This window comes from Notamacropus eugenii, chromosome 5, assembly GCF_028372415.1.
Source record: "Notamacropus eugenii isolate mMacEug1 chromosome 5, mMacEug1.pri_v2, whole genome shotgun sequence".
Lineage (NCBI taxonomy): Eukaryota > Metazoa > Chordata > Mammalia > Diprotodontia > Macropodidae > Notamacropus > Notamacropus eugenii.
Window position 1 is genome coordinate 148,010,997 of NC_092876.1, and position 20,040 is coordinate 148,031,036.

General features: G+C 37.1%; 1 protein-coding gene across 1 annotated transcript in view; it reads left to right on the forward strand.

Annotated features, from left to right (window-relative positions):
- GUCY1A2 (guanylate cyclase 1 soluble subunit alpha 2) overlaps positions 1–20,040 on the forward strand; it is a 446,276-nt gene that overhangs the window by 59,054 nt on the left and 367,182 nt on the right. The window contains exon 3 of the mRNA XM_072611211.1: positions 5,187–5,308. Within this exon, the coding sequence (XP_072467312.1) occupies positions 5,187–5,308 (122 nt within the window). The remainder of the gene's footprint in view (positions 1–5,186; positions 5,309–20,040) is intronic.

Here is a 20,040-nt window from a genome sequence, read left to right on the forward strand (position 1 = left end):
CAACAAAGATTTATTAAACATCTGCCATGTGTCATATACTTTACTAGGCAAAACAGATTAACTCCCTTTCAACATTGATTAGAAGGTCAGTACTGAGAAGTCTGAAGCGAACTGCTCATAATATTAAAAAAAACCACCAAAATATATGAAGGAAGATATTCAAAATATCAGAATCTATTTTCTCCTTTATATTTATTTTTGTCATAGATACTAGAATTGTATCTGAAGTTTGAATTCTCTAAACTGCATCTTTAACAAATGACCATCCACATTGTACTTGCAGACCTCTTGGAGAACACACTATACCCAAGACAGTGGATTCCATTTAAAAATGGCTGTAGTCTTCAGCAAGTATTTCCTTGTAAGAAACAGAATTTTACTTCTCTGTAACCATCTATTCATTGGTTGGCCCTAGTTTTTCTCTCTGGGAAAAAATAGAGTCAGGATAAGATAGAGGCAGATTAGCATATTGGATAGAGGCCCATCTTTAAAGTCATCATCTTGGGTTAACATTCTGTCTCTAACACATACTGAATATGTAACAATGAGCAAACTAACAGATGATTCAGTCATCTGGGCTGGTCAAGAGAATTTGGGTCTGGTAACTCTTCAAATATTTTAAGATTGTAGTCTTTTCTCAATATTAACACCTCTAGTTTCTCTGTCCTAATAAAAAACCATATAATCACATAATCTCAGAGTTGGAAAGAACCTTTCCTGAACAGGAATCTTCTCTACAACCTCCCTGAGAAGTGATCATACAACCTTCAACTGAAAATGTCTACAGCTGGGGAACCCTTGGTTTCCTTCAGTTAATAGAATGACTTCTAGGTCCCTTATCATCTTGGCCATCCTCTTCTGGTATCCTGCTTCATCTCACACATGTTCTTTGCAAAATGGAGTGTTCAGAATTAGATATAGTTCTCCAGGTGTGTTCTGAGCAGCTCAGAGTATATATAGCTAGACTTTCACCTCACTTATTCTGGGAGTCATAATTCAGTTAATATAGTCCATCATCTGGTTAGGTTTTTTTTTGGCCACATGCTACAGTTGTGCTTCATCCGAAACTGGCAGTCTTCTAAAATGTTAATAGTATTTACTACTATCTAGCCACGTCTTTCCTTCTTGTTCTTTTGAAGTTGATTTTTTGGATCCAACTATAGACTTTTACATTTGTCATTATTAAGTTATCTTGACAACTTAGAGTAATGAGCCAAATAGAATATAAATTTAATGCATTAAAATATATAAATGTAAAATCTAATGCCTGGACTTAACCAGCTGCATAGTTATAGCATTGGGGAGGAAGGATTAGATACAGTTCCTGTGAAAAAGTCATTCAACCATTTCTGAACTCTTCTAATTAGGTCATCCAATCTTACCTCTCCATGCTTTTCACAAGGGTACTTCTGGAGAGTTTTGCCAACGCCTGCTACATCTCTGCCATTTCCTGTTCTACCAATCAAGTAAACCTGTTCAGATAACTGAAGTTCTCTATCACTATGCCAGTTTTATAATCTACATCTGGAACTTATTATTTCACTCTTTCATTTGATCAAGAGATCTGTGTCCCCCTGTCCCACCACATCATCTTCTCTGTTTTACCTTTTTATCTTTAACTTTATACTCTTTCCCACGCTTCCTCCTATGTTAGTGAATTTACACCAAGACATTTTCCCTTAATATATAGTGCTTCTCTGACCTTTTATCTAATTAATCCTGGTTTTCCTGGCTTCCTTCGTATCTCAACCAAAATCCCATCTTCTGTAGGAAACCTGTCCCAGTCCTCAGTCTTAGTGCCTTAATTCTGAGATTACCGCCCTCCCTCTCCCCACCCCGCCATTTCCCCATCTATATCTTGCTTGTTCTTTGCATGTTGTTTGCTTCTATTAGACTGTTGGGTCCTGGTAACCAGGGATTATTTTTTATTTTTTTGCCTTTCTTTGTATTCCTAGTGCTTAACACAGTGCCTGGCACATAGTAGGTGCTTAACAAATAGCAGGTGACTAACTGACTTTGGAACAATTTATAACCACTGCTATATTCTATTGCTATATTGCAGGCATGGGATGCAACTGGCCAAACTTTTAATAGTTTACTTTATGTTCATATTTAATTTCTTGCAATATTTTCCTAATACCATGAATAATTGCTGCCTAGTGGATGGCAGACTGGAAATTATTTCCCATTGCCATTTAAAATTAAGTCCTTCCATCATTCCTATTATTAACATGCATAGTATTTCAATTTTACACATTTGAATTTTTATTTATTTTTCCCTTTTTTACCAAGGAAAGATTGTTAGATTGATTTTAATAGGCACATTGAGACTGTGACAACTTCTTATTGTAATGCCCCCCCCCCAAGTTTTACAGAGAATAAGTAACTTTTTTTCATGATCTCTTGATCTCGTATTTCTAGACATATGAGTCTACGTATATGTATATATAATTATTATTCAGGTAATTGTGAGTTGATTAGGGAACTAAGAGCCTAATGGACCAGGATCAATCAGCTAGCATGTCTACGTCAAAGTTCAGGTCTCTATCTAATTTAGGGGATCTTAACATTTTTTATGTTACGGATCCCTTTGGCTGTCTGTTTAAACCTATAACCCCATTCTTAGAATAATATCTTTAAAGGCATAAAAATCATATGTAGGGTTGTCAAGAAAAAAACAATTATATTGAAATGCAGTTATCGATATACTTTAAAAAGCAAGTCCACAGAATCCAGATTAAGAACCCCTTATCTAATCTACTCCATGCTGCTTCTCCATGATGTTATGAGACCTCAGAAGAGGAGGTCAGTGAGATTATGCTTATCTACAGATATTTTTAGATTTTATTCTTAAAACAAAATTATATATATGTACATAAGTATTCATATGTCTTATAAATCGAACTCCCCTAAAATTCTCTGATCCTGAGCTCTAATTATAATTCAAATTTGGTCAAGTCCTGGCAAATTGGTGTTATAGTCCTGACTGCTTGACTCTCCTGGACAAAATCTTAATTACTGATTAAGATCTCATTATCTTCTACATATTTCAAATGTGGAGGAAGGGCATAATGTCGTACTAGTTTCCAACCCAACTCTAGCTGGAATGGTAGATCTCAAAAAAGAGAAGCAATGGGTCATGGATTGAAGTGGTGATTTTTTGTTAATAGCATTAAATCTCTTTGATTGCAAAATGATTAGACTCTTTTAAAGGAACACCATGCTTTCCCCCACTTCGAATTCTCAAAGCTGGCCTAGAGCTTGGAAAAGAGAATTATGATTTTACCTCAAAGCCCAAACTGGTGCTGAGAAGCAATATTGGTTAGGGTAAACAGGAAAACTATTAATTATATGTGACCTAATTAGACTGGGAATGGTGGGAAAATTATAGTGATATAGGGACTTCTTGGTCCTCAACTGTTCCCTCTCTGGAAGAGGGCAGAAAGCAGTGCTTTTCCTTTTAGAGCAAGTATAGATTGGCCACATTTCACAAAGCATCTCTATATTTCTTTGGGGGATAGAAGGGTCAACCAGACTCAATTTTTCTTTCTCCCTCTAGGAGATCCGGGAGCCTCATACTAAGGCCTATACATATGGCTTAAAGTTGCTAATCATTTTCAATCAAATTTCATTCTACTTTCAGGAATGTTTGTATATCTGCATCTCCTATTAACACAGCTGGCAGAGACTGCAGAAATTCATTTGTAAGAAGTGGCACCACTACTAATGAATTGGGTATCTGTGTTCCCCTATCTTTATGGTTATTGTTTAAAAAAATTCTGTTCACAATTTATTGAGCCATTTCACATTTATATTAAGCCAGAAAGTGCCTCAAACATCTATGTGCTTCCAAGTCCTTATGAAATATCTACCATCCTATCTCTTTAGCAAACTCATCTGTTTACTCATTGAAGTTGTCTTCCATAAAGTCATACTGATCACTTTCTTAAAAAGTCCTGAGTTCTTTACTCAGAAGCAAAATCACTTGTGTCCCTTAATCCCTTCTTAGAGCAATATTGGTTATATTGTAAGGAATGGATTGTTATTAGGAATAGTCTAGCTCAGTATGGAAAGGCTCTGCCATGGTGTTGGCTACAGGATGAGAAATCCTTTTGATGTGATAACCAATTAAGATAAATAAATAAATAAAACATTTATTAAATGCTTAATGTGCCGCACACTGTGCTAAGCCATAGTGGTGAAAATATAAGCAACTAAGGTCAGTTCTTGTCCTCAAGGCGTTGAGGATGATTACAATTATGTTGTAATGGGGGAAGGAAATATAAAAAGGGATCTGGCAAAAGCTGGAGAAGGTGACATGATATGAAGATGATAATGGAAACACGGTTTTGGCAAGATGATGCAAATGCTCACCTATAAGAACCAAATGTCCCATGGTAGAGTTTAAGTTTTCGGTCCAGAAAGCAGGGAACTGATGGGAGATGATGGCTATAATGAAGGCAGTATAGTATGGAGGTAACTGGGAATTAAACTGTAAATAAGATGTTGAGAAACTGTAAGGTGTATTTGAAGGTGTACCCAGACTGATGAAATCATTTAACTTTGAAGTTAATACATACCTAGATAAGAGATAGGGAAAAGAGGAGGGAGAGGAGAGTCGAGAGAGAGAGAGAGAGAGAGAGAGAGAGAGAGAGAGAGAGAGAGAGAGAGAGAGAGAGAGAGAGAGAGAGAGAGAGAGAGAGAGATGGAACAAGTGGCTATTTAAAACATGCAAGATAGTGGTAAAATAAGATAAGATGTTTCTGTCCAACAATGGTGTGTGTCTATTTGCTCAATGAGGCTGGTTTTTACCTCACGGATGCTGGACAGCTACTCACCACCCCCTACTTTACGTGTATCAGGCAACTTCACTAGAAAAGCACACTGCCAGCAGGGATGACGCACACAGATACTGAGGCATTTGCTAACTGCTAAATTTTTGGTTTTCTTTTCTTTTTTTCCCCCTCTTATACTGTTGCTTATTAAAGAATATCTCCAGTTTCATTCCCATGCTGTTCATGCTGATGCTAATGGTGGGTTTTGTCTGAGACTGTGTCTTAAAACATCAGTTATTTAGAAATGCCATTGGGCTAAAAGCAGGGGGTATGAGGGACTGTATAGTTTTGTGTATGCACTTTCAGAGATGCTTTAAAATTTCCATATGCTCATTTTTTTTTCCATTTTAGTTACAGGGATGCAGAAAAGAATTTCTACAATCTCTCTAACAGATGCTCCTATGCAGACCATTCCAGCAAAGAGGAAATTGAAGATGTCTCAGGAATTCTTCAGTGTACTGCTAACGTGCTTGGTATATTATATCATTTATGCTGTGGGGGAAGGGAAGTCAGAAGGGAAGTGTGTGTGTGTGTGTGTGTGTGTGTGTGTGTGTGTGTGTGTGTGTGTGTGTGTGTGTGTGTAGTTCCTTTTCCTTGGAAGAGAGACCTATAGGATGGTAAAGACTGAGCCTGGAACTTTGTCCTTAGGGACTTCCTTGCAATACACTAGATGTTGGCAGAGTGAAAATTACAAATTCACTTAAAGATTGAAAAAACTTTGTTTTTTAGCTAAAGATTTCCTATATGAAGCATTGTTAACCTTGGGTTAAGTTATCATTCTGTGTCACTTTAGGATTCATATAATTCTGGGGTAAGAATCTGGGCTTTTATTTTCCCAGTGGAAGAACAAAGATATTGTTGGTTGCTCAAAGTAACAACAACAGGATGTTGTTAAGAATGGAAGAATACACTGGAAATTCTTTTACCTGTCCCTTTGTGTGATTCCCCAATTAAAAATTTTTTTTGTAGTGAGAGCCAAATGAATGAAGAATTGTCCCACATATAGTCCCATACTATATAAGTCCCATGTTATAGTTACCAAAGGATAACATGATATTTTGGGGAATCTTTTTCTTGGGTATCTCAAATTTTAATTTATACTACCTTGAAAAGCTCCATATATGCCCTGACAGAGTGAATTCACCCTGGTTGCTCTGCCACACTGATTTTCACATTAAAATAAGCACATCTAAAGATTCTCAGGATTAGCATGTTGGAACATACCTAATCACTAAATAATGGTAAATAATGGTAAATGCAAATGTCTGAAAATTAAGCATTATCAAAAAACAACTGTACACAAAGAGGTCATGGTCAGATAATAGAGAAGAGAGACTTTAAGGGAATTTCTTTCTACGTCTAAGTAATTTTCTCTATAAGTATTGTATGTATTTAAAATCTAGGCCCACACTCAACACTTTGAAAAAACTATAGGTATAATTCTAGGATAAAAATCTGGCCCCTTATCTTGAAATGGCTTGTCCAAAGTCACATATATCAAGAAAATACTAAAAATGAATGCCCTCTCCTAAAATGCTTCTTTCATAAACTGTGGGAGGGCAAGCCACCTGCCCACTCTTTTTTGTCAGTAGACAGTCCAACTCTATTGGGCCATTTGTTAAACCTCTGTATGCAAGGCAGTGACAAGTGATCAAAAGATTTATCATTTTATTTCAGGCAGCTTAAAAATGTACCCAGAGTTCTTTCCTTGCTTTTTAGACATACACTGATAAACTGAATGCCTTGGTTATAGATTTTTGTTAGTCATGCCTAGGATTTGACTTGTTTGTATAATAAAAAATGGTTCCCATCAACCTCTAGGTATGGTAACCACCCCTCTAGGACAAAGAATGTTAAAGACAAAGGATGCAAAAGGCACTGTGCGTGTGTGTGTGTGTGTATGTGTGTGTGTTGGAGATGATGTTTAAACAGTGAAGAAGAAAACTCTGTGTGTGTGTGTGTGTGTGTGTGTGTGTGTATGTGTGGGTGTGGGTGTGGAGGCTGGCTGTGAGGACACTAACTTTAATTCAAGTCAGGCAGTCTCTGACTTATAGACAGATGAATTGTGCTCCCCAAGGTCATTTGTAAGTTAGGTGTTTGTAACTAAGAAAGGATTTTCTTGTAGGAATAATGTTCCACGTGCAGATGGTTTTCCAAAGTGGACTACAAAAGTCTAGTTAGATCATGTTTTAGCTAAAATAACTCAGAAAACATTGTTGCTATGCTAGGTATAAGCAAAACAGAAACAGAATTGAGATGGAATTTTATTTTGAATGCTGATATTCCAGAAAAAGATGAGTTTAGTTTTGAAAATATAGGGATTTATATGGTAGATGACAAAATTACCAAAGCAACTTCTAAGCACATTTTAAGGCTATAGAAGGAGATGATAATAGTCCTTTTATTATTTTAATAATTCATAAAGACTGTATACAAATATATAAAAAAACTTATTGCTTTTCTTATCCTGATATAGCTGTGTCATTTGTACTAGTCAATCTGGGTTCAAAACCTAGTTATGACACTAGGCGTGTGACTAGAAACACTTAAACCAAGTTTCAGTTTATCTGTAAAATGGGTATAATAATCTTTTATGACCTAGTTCACATAGAATAATGTGAGGATAAGTGCTTTAGAAACCTTTAAGAGTTATATAAACATAAACTATTATTATCATCAGTCATAATTAGTGGTTTTTAATTTTAATGGTTCACATTTAAATAGGTTTTTATGGTTTACAAGCACATTTCTTATGATAAGCCTGTGACAAAGCACTGTAGAGTATTAATACCTCCATTTCACAGAGGAGCAAATCAGGTGTTAATGAGAATAAACAACTTCCCTGAATTCAAACACCTAATAGTGCTGCTGCTGGAACTCATACCCAGTTGATTTTGCCAGTGTACCTTAATGTCTTGAGAAGTACACATATATTCTCTTATGATATTCTCCTGATCCCCCTTGTCTAATTAGCCTGACCAAAAAGGACATTTGTTTGATGAGAACTGTCCTTAATGAATTGATGCTGTCACTCAGTGATCCTTGCTTCCCTTTATAAAAGACCACAAACCATGCTTTTAAAAATATATCCTAAAATTTATCAGGAATGGAAGTCAAACTTGCTGGACTTTTTTTTAATTGGGAAAATTTTTGCCTTTCTTTGGTCCTGACACTTTTTCTGTCTTCTTTTAACTGACAATGACTCTACAGTCTACAAATTTTTTCCGATTTCATTCATCCGGGCCAGGGGATTGGAAATCACAACAGGCCAATAAGTGCTCTTCTACCACCTTCTCCTTTCTCTTTGGGTTCCATGCCTGTTAGTCACTTTAATTTTGTCCTTCCTACCTAAAACTTTTCTAAGTAGATAAAATGGAAACAATTTAAGAGGTCACTAGTTCTTTCTTCTCTCTGTTCATATTTTCCTTGCCTCATGCACCTGAAGCAGCATTCCATTTCCTTATTTGATCTTCCTCTTGTCCTCAGAAGAGCTACTTTAAGTAGTCCTAACATGATTATTGTAGTGACATGATGTCAGTCTGGAGGAAGATGTCTAGTGCAGTACCATGGGGATTCTGCCCTTGACCATCTGCTGTTCAACATTTTCTGTTAATGACTTGAATGAAAGGATAGATAGCATGCTCATTAAATTTGAAGATGACACGAAGTTGAGATTGGAAGGAGGAAAGGATGAAAAAGAGACTAACTACTTTAGAGGAAAAATTGGGGCAAATGGGATGTTTATTTGCCTCCATCATAAAGTCTAGGAAGCAAAGAAGTATTGGGTAAGAGGCCAGATAGTTTTCATAATAGCTAAGGGAGTTACTTTCAGTCCAGAACAGTCTGTTTGGTGTCCAGAAGGAACAGGTCTCAGGATGGAGTATTTTCAAGACTTGTGGAAAGAAGAAAGGCAGTGAGTAGCCAAACTTCAAAAATTTATGGGTTTTGTAAGCCATGGGCTTATGATGAGGGAGAGGGGGAGAAATTTTTGTTTTATAGAGATCTAATATTTTCTAGAAAAGGATGCCATTAAATCTCAATCCTTCTTTTTTTAAAAAAAATTATCTTTTATATTTACATCCCCTTCACTTCTAGGTATGTCCCCTTGCTCTATTAAATACTGTATACCATTTCTTTAAATAAAAAATTAAAATAGAGGCCTGGGGGGAGAAGCAATTTAGCAAAGCTAACCTATCAATTGTCAACAGTATATGCTATAGTCTTTCTCTATAGTCCCCCGGAGCAAAAAAAAAAAATCCACTTCTTTCTTCCTTTCTTCCTTTCTTTCTTCCTTCCTTCCTTCCTTCCTTCCTTCCTTCCTTCCTTCCTTCCTTCCTTCCTTCCTTCCTTCCTTCCTTCCTTCCTTCTTTCCTTCTTTCTTTCCTTCCTTCCTTCCCATTCTTTGGATAAAAAGCATTTATTAAGCACTTTAATATGTTCTTGCAGTGTATTGAACACTGGGAACACAATTAAAAAGTGAGACAATTTGCCTTCAGGGAACTTCCATTCTAATAGATAGTTTGGGAGGTTGTAGATATGGAGAATGGGATAATAGCATAATTGATTGACAGTTTTTTTTGGAAGTCAGGGTGATATTGATTTGATCAATACAGCAACAGGTACAAGAGGAGGGGATGCATGTATAGATAGGGCAGAATATGACTGGAATAAAGAAACATGGTCACAGGGTTGGAGTTTGTAGTTGGTTGGATTAATGCTTCCTGGGCCTGATATCTGAGGGTCTGGTTTAGAGGATGAAGGAACCACAGTGGCAAGGAAAAAGATGGATGGGAAGAAAAAGCACAGACTCAGGGCAAGTGAGAGATGGGTAGCATAGCATTCCAAGAGCATAGTTGCTGGTTGTCACAAAATCTACTCTTAATAAGTGATGAAAGATAGTGTAGCATAATAGATAGAGCACTGGACTCCTAGTCAAGAAAAAATGGGTTTAAATCGCACCTCAGTCACTTAATAGGTTCATGATTTTGAACCATTCACTTATTCTTTGTCTTTGATTACAGAAGTCTTTGATTTCTCATCTGTAAAATGATGATTAAAAAGAGAAACGATTTTATGGGGTAGTTGTGAGACTTAATGAAGGGGATACGTGTAGAGTGCTTTGCAGACTATTATGCTATCTAATTGTGCTATTATGCGAGTTGTTTTAAGTAATTAAAAATAAAAAAATTGAAATGCAAATTTGCTTTTGAAAAGTAAAATGCTGTTTTCCTTCTGGGGTTCCTTCAAGACCTGCCCGACTCCTTTGGTGTCTCCTCCATGATAAAACATACATTCTGAGCAGCTTTTCTAGACACAGCAAATAGAAACTGCCTTTTTTCCTGAGGCACTGAGCTGTGACCTTCTCTTGATATTCATGTGCTTGATCTGTTTTGTTCCTGGTTGCCTTTTAAATTACATGGTGTAACATATTAGAGAGTATAGGGATGAATTCAACTTCAGACAGGGATAAGTGAGTCAGAAATGTGTCTTCTTTTGAAGGGGTTTAGGAGAGGGGAAAAGGAGAGGGAAGCCTGTTAAAGAGGTTTAGAAATATTCTTGATGACCAGAGACCCACTCAGTGGGATCAGTAACTGTTGTTAGAGAATCCTTAAAATATATGGATGCAACCATGGCAGTTGCCGATGGTGTTTGGACAAACATTTTCACCTCATTTTCTCAACTGCCTGGGTATAACAGGAGTAGGGAAGATGGGGAGAATAACATGAATATTTTTGTGGAATGTTGAACGGAAGCAGGAAATGGAACACCTCTATTTGCCTCAGGTTCCTCATTAGTAATATGGGTATAATAATAGCACCTGTCTCCCAGGGTTGTTGTGAGGATCAAAGAAATATTTGTGAAATTCTTTGTTGGCCTCAAAGTGCAATACAGATGATATATAATATTATAATGAGAACATTCTACTTGGCACTAGCTTCTCCCGTCAGTTATCTTTTGTGGTGATTTGGCTCCTCGGATTGAAGCTCCAGGTCAAATATTAGGGCTGAAGAAGAAAAAATGGAACTCAAAGAAAGGAAGATAAGTGGATATATACATATATATATATATATATATGTGATAGATAGATAGATAGATATGTATTTGTCATGCTTTTCCCCACCTACCATCTTAGAACAATGAGTGTGCTTTCAAAATTATTCATTCATTTTCCTTCCCCAAATAGTATTTTGGCTGTCTAATACTCTTCCCCTTGGCTCTGGGTTGGTAGTTTTTATTTTCCATCCCAGTCTTTATAGAATGAAGTTATTAAACCACTTGCTTCTTTTTGGTGCTTTAAAAGTTGAACATAGCAAGGAGGTCCAGTATTTTTAAGAGGCACTTAAAGCTTTAAATGTCTATGCAAAGAGTATTTTGAAAGCAAAGACTACTGTCTTCGAATTCCGAAGTGATCTGGTAAAAACTGTTGTCAAGTAAAGGAATCTTGTCTAGACCATATTGATATAATTTATGCAAAATGTATTTAATGTTTGAGTAGCATGAATTTGTGTGCATGTGTTATTTATCTTAAAGGTATTACAATAATCAGTTTAGTAGGTTAGTATTATGGAATAATTATTTCATCCATATGAACTCTTTTAAAAACCTAATGTTTGCTTTTGGAAAGAGACAGTCAGTCAAGCATTTATTAAGCACCTCCTCTATGCCAAGCATTGTGCCAGATACCAGATTAAAAGACAAAAAGGAGATAGTCCTTGCTTCCAGGAGCTCACATTTGAAGGGAAAAGACAGTAGGTTGTATATGTTGGCATAAACAAAGCCAAGGAGACTTTGGAGGACAAGGCACCAGTAACTATTGTTTGGGGGAACAAGAAAGGAGATGAGGGATTGAACTAGGCTGGGAATTGTGTGAATGGAGAGAAGAACCTTTCTGTGAAAGGTGTTCACAGAAAGAGAAAAATGAAAGGATTTGGCAACTAATTGGAAAGGTTGGGTGAGTGACAGGGAGCAAGCAAGGGTAACGCCTAGGCTGCTTACTTGGCTGCATGGACAGATTTTGTTGTCCTTGACAGTAACAGGGAAGTTTGGAAGAGTGATGTGTATCATTTGGAGGAAAGATAATCATTTCTACTTTGGATGTGTTGAATTTGAGATGCCTATAGCCAGCTGAGAATGATCAATATGGAATTAGTGATAGGAGTCTAGAATTTAGGAGAGAGATTAGGATCAGATAAATAGATCTGGGAATCATAGTCATAGAAATGATAATTGACCTTATATTAACTGATAAAATAATTGACCTTATATTAACTGATAAAATAAGCAAGTGAGAGAGTATAGAGAGAAAAGAAGAGGTTCCAGGACAGACTCTTGACATATTGAATGGGGATTACTGAGAGGGAATGGTCTGAAAGGTAGGAGGAAAATCAAGAAAAAACAGTTTGATGAACTCTCAGAGAAGTACAGACTATCCAGGAAGAGATGGCGGTCCAAGGTGTCAAAAGTTGCGGGTGTCAAAAAGAATAAGGAGTGAGAAAAAGCCATTAATTTGTCAACTTATGGCAACTATGGAGAGAACAATTTTAGTGGAGTTTTGAGATAAAGAACTAGGTTGTAGAGAAATAAGAAGTGAATAAGGGGAATTGAAATTGAGGCAACAAGTATAGAAACCTTTTCAAAGAATTTGAGAAAGAGAGGAGAGAGAGATGATAACGTCTAGTGAGGATTTTTTTAAATTTAGTGATTAAGGAATGGGCAGCAAGAAAGCAAACAAGAGACGGAGAAACTGGAGACTGGAGAAAGAACAGGGATGATAGTCAATAAGAATTTACTTATCACTTGATGCCAGGCATTGTACGGAGTGCTGGTAATATAATGTCTCTTGTCTCAAGCAGCATATAGATCATGTGTAAGTAACTAGGAAGGTGCAAGAAATAGAGTATTGGGAAGGTGGTATTGGGCAGAAAGGTACTAGGATTTGAGTCTGGGAAAGTCCTCTGGCAGAAGGTGGGATTTGAGAATGGGGACAATCTGGGCAAGACAGGAGGGGATTGGGTTAAGAGAACATTCATGTCTATTGAAATAAAGTGTTGAGGGCAGGAGCTGGGTTGGAGAGGGACACTGTGAACCAGGTGCTGAATCCACCGAGACAGGAAGGACAATGTCTGGGGGTTCTTGGGATCTATATTGTGTGATAGATTTAAAGTGAACTTCAAAGAAGGTGAGGTTGATGAGTGATAGTGAAAGTGGGAGAGTCTGAAAGTGATAACGAGGAGTAAAGGGTATTGGGACTGGAAGACAGCATGAAAGAAAAAGCAAAATCAGTCCTGCAAATGATGACCAGGTATTCAGTGTTACCTGGAGCGAGAATAGATACCAGAAAATGGAAAAAAACACAAGAGAAAAAGCTGCAAAATTAAGGAAAAACTGAACACAAAACTTCAATGATAATCATCAAAACTGAGCATAGTGGCAGCAGAGATAGTATATAGCACTTTACTATTCTATTATTTGGTCCTGGAAACATTTAACCTCAGTTTTTTTCTTCTATGACCTAGGAGGAATAATAATACCCATAAGACTTGTTTCCAAACACTAAGCATTCCATTTCCTCTTATGTGAATCTGGGATATTTATATTTTTGTAAATATTTGTCCATTTCACTTAGATCATCAGTTTTGTTGATATAATTGGGCAAATTTTGCTTCCAATAATTACTTTAATTTCATCTTCATTGATGATGAATTTACCCTTTTTATTTTTGATACTGGTAATTTTGTTTTCCTCTTTTTAACTAATGAATTATCTGTTTAATTTTTTCATGAAACCAGCTTTTAGTCTTATTTATTAGTTCAGTGATTGTTTTCTTTTAACTTTTAGTTTTATTAAACTCTCCTTTGATTTTCAGGATTTCTATTTTGGTGTTTAATTGGGTATTTTTAATATGTTCTTATTCTAGCTTTTTTTTTGTTGTATGCCTAATTTATTGATCTGTTCCTTCTCTTTTTTATTAATGTAAGCATTTATGGGCAGCTAGGTGGTGCAGTGGATAGAACACCAGTGCAGGAGTCAGGAGGACCTGAGTTTAAATCTCACTTCAGACACTTGACCCTCACTAGCTGTGTGACCTTGGGCAAGTCACTTAACCCCAATTGCCTCATCCTGGGCCATCTCCAGTCATCCTGATGAATATCTGGTCACTGGATTCAGATGGCTCTGGAGGAGAAGTGAGGCTAGTGATCTGCACTGCCCTCCCTCACTCCAAACAAAGTCAAGTGCAAGTCATGTCATTATTTCTCTGATGGCATGGTCTTCTTCGGCAATGAAGGATGAACAGACACACTTATTAAGCACCTATTATGTTCTAACTATTGTAATAAGAGCCAGGTATACAAAGAAAGGCAGAAGAGAACACATTCTCATGTGATTTGGCTTTTTATGAGGTAGAAAAAAGTTTCACTCTGAATTTTTAAAATGCACGTTTCAAGTTGTTTCTGTATTTGCTGTACAATTTAAACATGCCCTGGTGTAGCAGCATCACACAGGCAGTTTCACATTTGCCCTGCTATGTTGCTGGATAAACGTGGGCTGAGATTTCATAATAAATTTCTTCTTTAGATGACTCCATTCGTTGTGAAAATTAACTTTGAACAAGTCTTTGCTACAACGTTTCATTTGAAAGTTTTTTTAAAAATGTAACTGAATTCACTAAGAATTATTATAACTATGTCTTAGCTGGCAAAACTTAGTTACAACCTTTGGTTTAGATCCTTGATGAAGGATAAAAAATTCTCTCTTCTCACTCTTTCTTATAATAATATATTGCTTCCAGGTAATGCCAATCTCCTTTGCTGGATCTTCCTCTGTCATGATTAGATAGGTAAACACATTTGGACAGTCATGTGAAGGCATGTAGACATTCCTTTACATGGGCATAAAATTGTTTTTGATTTGTTTTCAGTGACATTTTCTGAGGTCATATAGTCATGCATCTTTTTGTAACTTGTGAAATGGTTGACCCTCCTCTCCTCTTCACCTGATTTTCTCTCTTCCCTTCCAAAAGAGCAACAGTTTCTTCTTGGTTCTCCTGTAACTAATAACGATAATTGTTTACAAAACACTTAGCTGTGCCAGGTACTAAGTGTTCTGTTTTATGATTGTCTCATTTGATCCTCACAACAGCCCTGTGAGGTAGATACTATATTATTCCCATTTTTACAAATGAGGAAACTGAGGCAGAGGTTAAATGATGTGTCCACGGTCACTACTAAATATTTGAGGTTGGATTTAGACTCAGATCTTCCTGACTCCAGGTCTGGTACTCTACCCCCCCCCCCCCCCCCCAGTTATCTCAATAACACTGCCTGTCTGATTCCTCCTTCCTAGTCTTCTTTGTTGGTTTCTTTTCTTCCTTTCACTCTGTAAGTGTTAGTGTATTTCAAGGTTTTGCCTTTATCTTGAGTTTCTTTATTTCTTGCTACCATCCTTGGCAATCTCATTCGCTCCTGTGACTTCACTTATCCCCTCTGTATAACCATTACTTAGGACGTAGTAGGAACTGCCTGACCCTGAATAAGTCACTTAAACTCTGTCTGCCTTAGTTTCCTCATTTGTAAAATGGGAATAACAATAGCACCTACCTCTCAGAGTTGCTGTGAGGATAAAATAGTATTTGTAAAATCTTTTAAAAACCTTAAAATGCTATTTTTGTTGTTTCATTGCTTTTATTATTATAAATACTAGTTGACTGATTATGCAAATAATTCCTAAATCTGTTTGTCCAGCCTCATTGTCTCCCCTACACTGCAAGTCCACATTTCCTGCTTCATGTTGGTCATATGACTTTGTTTTTAAAATCAGCACATCCCAAGTAGAACTCAGATTTTTCCCTCCAAAGCCTGCTTTTCCTTCCAACCTTCCTATTTCTGCTGCTGGTTTCCCAGTTACCAAGACTGGAAATAGCAGTGTGCAGCTCTTAAGTCTTCAGTTCAACAAACATTTAATTTAGCCTCTTTCAGCTATTTTGTCCTGTCCCACTCAACCAATTGCGAAGTTTCCTCAGTTCTGACTTTATATCAGAGTATGTTATCTGGTCGCTTTTTTTTAAAATTTGCAATCAACCTTGTATCTTCCTTATCTGGTTATTTCTGTTGCTGTATTAAATAGAATAGAAGGGGCAGCAAGGTGGCAGTGGGTAGAGTACACAGGGCCTGGAGTAAGAAAGACTCATCTCCCTGAGTTAAAAATCTGGCCTAGCTATGTGACCGTGGACAAGTCACTTAACCCTGTTTGCCTCAGTTTCCTGATCTATAAAATGAACTAGAGAAGGAAACGGCAAATCATTCCAGTATCTTTGCCAAGAAAACCCCAAATAAGGTCATGAAGAATAAGACACGACTGAAAAAGGAGTAAGCAAAAATGTATTAGAATAGAAACTCCAGAAAGGCAAAGACATTGTTGGTTTTCCCTTCTCTCTGTGCCTTTTATTAGTTTATCAGTAGCTGCTGTGTTCAGCCATGTGACTCTGGCCAAGTCAGTTAACCATTCAGTTCTCTTGGCAGCTCTGTGTTGCAGAGAAGGTGTCCACCTGCACTGATGGAGGGAGTTCTTTCACATGGGAGTTCCCTATACCAAGAAAATCACAGGTTTAGGCCAGATCCCATTCCTGTGGCACCAGGTCCAGTATACTTCAGTTCTACTTATTTAATTTCTCTTTTCAAAGACCCTTTAAATCATTCTTGTGGCTCTTTCCGGAGATTCTTATATATTCTATCTACAAGCTGCAAATGTTTATCCCTTTCAAAAATAAAACAAACAAAAACCCCCACATTCTTTCCAACACATCTGCAAGGAGCATTTTAGAAGAGGCACCAGAAGTCAAGTCAGCTCAGATCAGGGTTGTGCTATGAACTTGTGAGCTTAAGGGGAAAGCCTCTGAAGGCTGAGCCTGTTGGTTGGCTCACTGACCCTTCAGCTGTTTCGAGTATTTTAAAAAAATACGGTAACAATAGTTATTTTGGGTTTTCTCTGAGTCACACAGAAGATAGCTTGCCATTTCCTTGCTATGTGATAAGGCTGGCAGTGTTCCCCAAACCCGTAACTATTTTGACCTTTTTTTCCTTGCCATATCATGGGACAAGCTAACAGTAATTTGCTATGTGCACTGTCATTTTCATTCTATTTCTGACATTACTACTTTGTGGGTTTCTTTACTCCACTGGATGTGCATATTTTTCTCTAGGGAAAGTTTGCATTTTTCTGAGGTTCTTGCAGTGTATGTATGCATGTATTTATATATATATATATATATATATATATATATATATATATATGTATGTATACTCATATTTGATCATTTCCTGCCTTTAACTATGGCCCTTTATGCTATTTTTCTTTTAATTGTTCTTTGCCTTGCCATTCTCATTTTGAATTAGAAGCCATCTTAATTAATTTTTTGTTTACTTTAATCCTCTTGATAAGTAATGAAATTTTAAAATAAGATTAAGGTGAAACTCAGCTGCTCAGGTTCCACACGAGAACGGTTGCTATTGTTATTACTTTTTATTTCTGATCTTCCAGGTGATGTTCAGTACTTTTGACAATCTAAGTCAATTTAAATTAATTTGGTGAATATAATTTTATGAGTCACAATAAAGGTGTTACTGAAATCCAGGCACTTTGTATCTATTGAATTCTATTTATTATCTCATCTAGTCATTCCTTTTTAAAACTGTCACAATTTGTTCCAAACCTTTTCAGTTTTGTCCTTAATATTCTAACAGCCTGGGTTTTCTATTCTGGGGCTGTGGCCATCAGAGGTACTGTATATGTTGTCTCCTTGTACTTGACCCATTATATTATGAGCTCCTTGAGGGCAGGGACTAGATTTTGCCTCTTATTGTATCCCCAGCACTTAGTACAATGCCTGACACATGGTAGGCACTTAATTCATGTTTATTAATTGATAGTGGTGATTTAAAGGGCCTGACAATTCCACTTTGGAGTGACTAAGCCCCAGAGGCACTGAATCTTCAATTTTCTGACATCCTTTCCATTATCCTGATGATCTGCAACTTGCTAGCTTCATAGAATTTTATAACTAAAATGGGGTATAGAGATCTCTAGGGGAGGGTGGAGCCAAGATGGCAGAGTAAAAGCAGGTACTTCCCTGAGCTCTCCCTCAAAGCCCTCCAAATACCCATAAGAAATGACTCTAAACAAATTCTAGAGCTACAAAACCCACAAAATGACAGAGTGAAACAAATACCCAGCCCAAGACAACCTGGAAAGTCAACTGAAAGGGTCTTTCCCACTGGGCAGGGAGCAGAGTGCAGTCCATTGTGGGCCTCACTGCACAGGCACAGACTGGCCGGAGCAGGCCTCAGATGACTGAATCATTGTCAGTAGTGGCAGTTTTCAGACTTCTCAACCCATAAACACCAAGAAGGTCAGTGGGAAAACTCTGTGGGACCTGGGTGAAAGAAGAGCAAGTTCTCTGGTTGGATCTGGCCCCAGTCTCAGTCCCAGGACAGTGTGGGGGGTGACTGGCAGCTAGTGTGGCAGCAGAATGAGGAGAAGAATGCTTTAAAAAGCAGAACTGGTCAAATAGAAAAGGAGGTCCAAGAGCTCAGTGAAGACAATAATTCCTTCAAAATTAGAATGGAGCAAATGGAGGATAGTGATTTTATGAGAAATCAAGAAATTATAAAACAGAACCAAAAGAATGAAAAAAAATAGAAAATGTGAAATATCCTCATTGGAAAAACTACTGACTTGGAAAATAGATCCAAAAGAGATAATTTAAAATTATTGAACTACTTGAAAGCTATGATAAAAAAAGACCCTAGACAATAATATAAAGGAAAACTGCCCTAATATTCTAGAAGCAGAGGATAAAATAGAAATAGAAAGAAGCCACAAATTGCCTCTGGATAGAGATCCTAAAAGGAAAACTTAGGAATATGTTCCAGAGTTCCATGGTCAAGGGGAAAATATTGCAAGCAGCCAGAAAGAAACAATTAAATAAGTAGAACTGAAGTATACTGGACCTGGTTGTGGAAATACAATTAGGATAACATTAGATCTAGCAGCTTCTACATTAAGGGATCAAAGGGCTTGGAATATGATATTCCAGAGGTCAGAGGAGCTAGGATTAAAACCGTGAATCACCTACCCAGCAAAACTGAATATAACTCTTCAGGGGACAAAGTAAATATTCAATGAAATAGAGGACTTTCAAACATTCTTGATGAAAAGACCATAGCTGAACAGAAAATTTGGTTTTTGAATGCAAAAATCAAGAGAAGTATCAACAAGTAAGCAGGGAAGAAAAAATCATAAGAGACTTATTAAAGTTGAACTGTTTACGTTCCTATATGGGAAAATGATATTTGTAACTCATGAGACCTTTCTCAGTATTGGGGTAGTTGGAGGAAATAGATAGACAGACAGGCAGACAGACAGACAGACAGACAGACAGACAGACACACAGACAGACAGACAGACAGATAGATAGATAGATAGATAGATAGATAGATAGATAGATAGATAGATAGATAGATAGAGGGCACAGGGTGAGTTGATTATGAAGTGATGATATCTAAAAAGTAAAATTAAAGGGTAAGAGAGGAATATTGAAAGAAGGTGAAAGAGAGAGATAGAATGGGATCAATTATCTCATAAAAGAGGCAAGAAAAAGGTTTTACAATGGAGAGGAAGAGAGGGGGAGGTGAGAAGGAATGAGTGAACTTTACTCTCATCAGATTTGGCTTAGGGAAGGAATAATATACACACTTAACTGCATTTCTTACCCTACAGGAAAGTAGAAAGGAGGGGAATAAAAAGGGGGGAATGATAGAAGGGAGGGCAGATTGGGGAGAGGTTAATCAGAAGCAATCACTTTAGAAAATGGACAGGATCAAAGGAAAAATAGAATAATTGGGAGGCAGGATAGGATGGAGGGAAATAGAGTTAGCCTTTCACAATATGACTGTTATGGAAGTGTTTTGCATAAATACACGTCTATAACCTATATTAAATTGCTTGCCTTCTCAGTGGGGGTGGTGGGGAGGGAAAAAGGGAGAGAATTTGGAACTCAAAGTTTTAAAAACAAACATTAAAAAATTGTTTTTACATGCAACTGGGAAATAAGATATGCAGACAGTGGGGTATAGAAATCTATCCTGTCCTTCAAGAATGTAAAGGGGAAGGGGTAAGAGAGGGGGATGACAAAAACTAGGGAAGACTA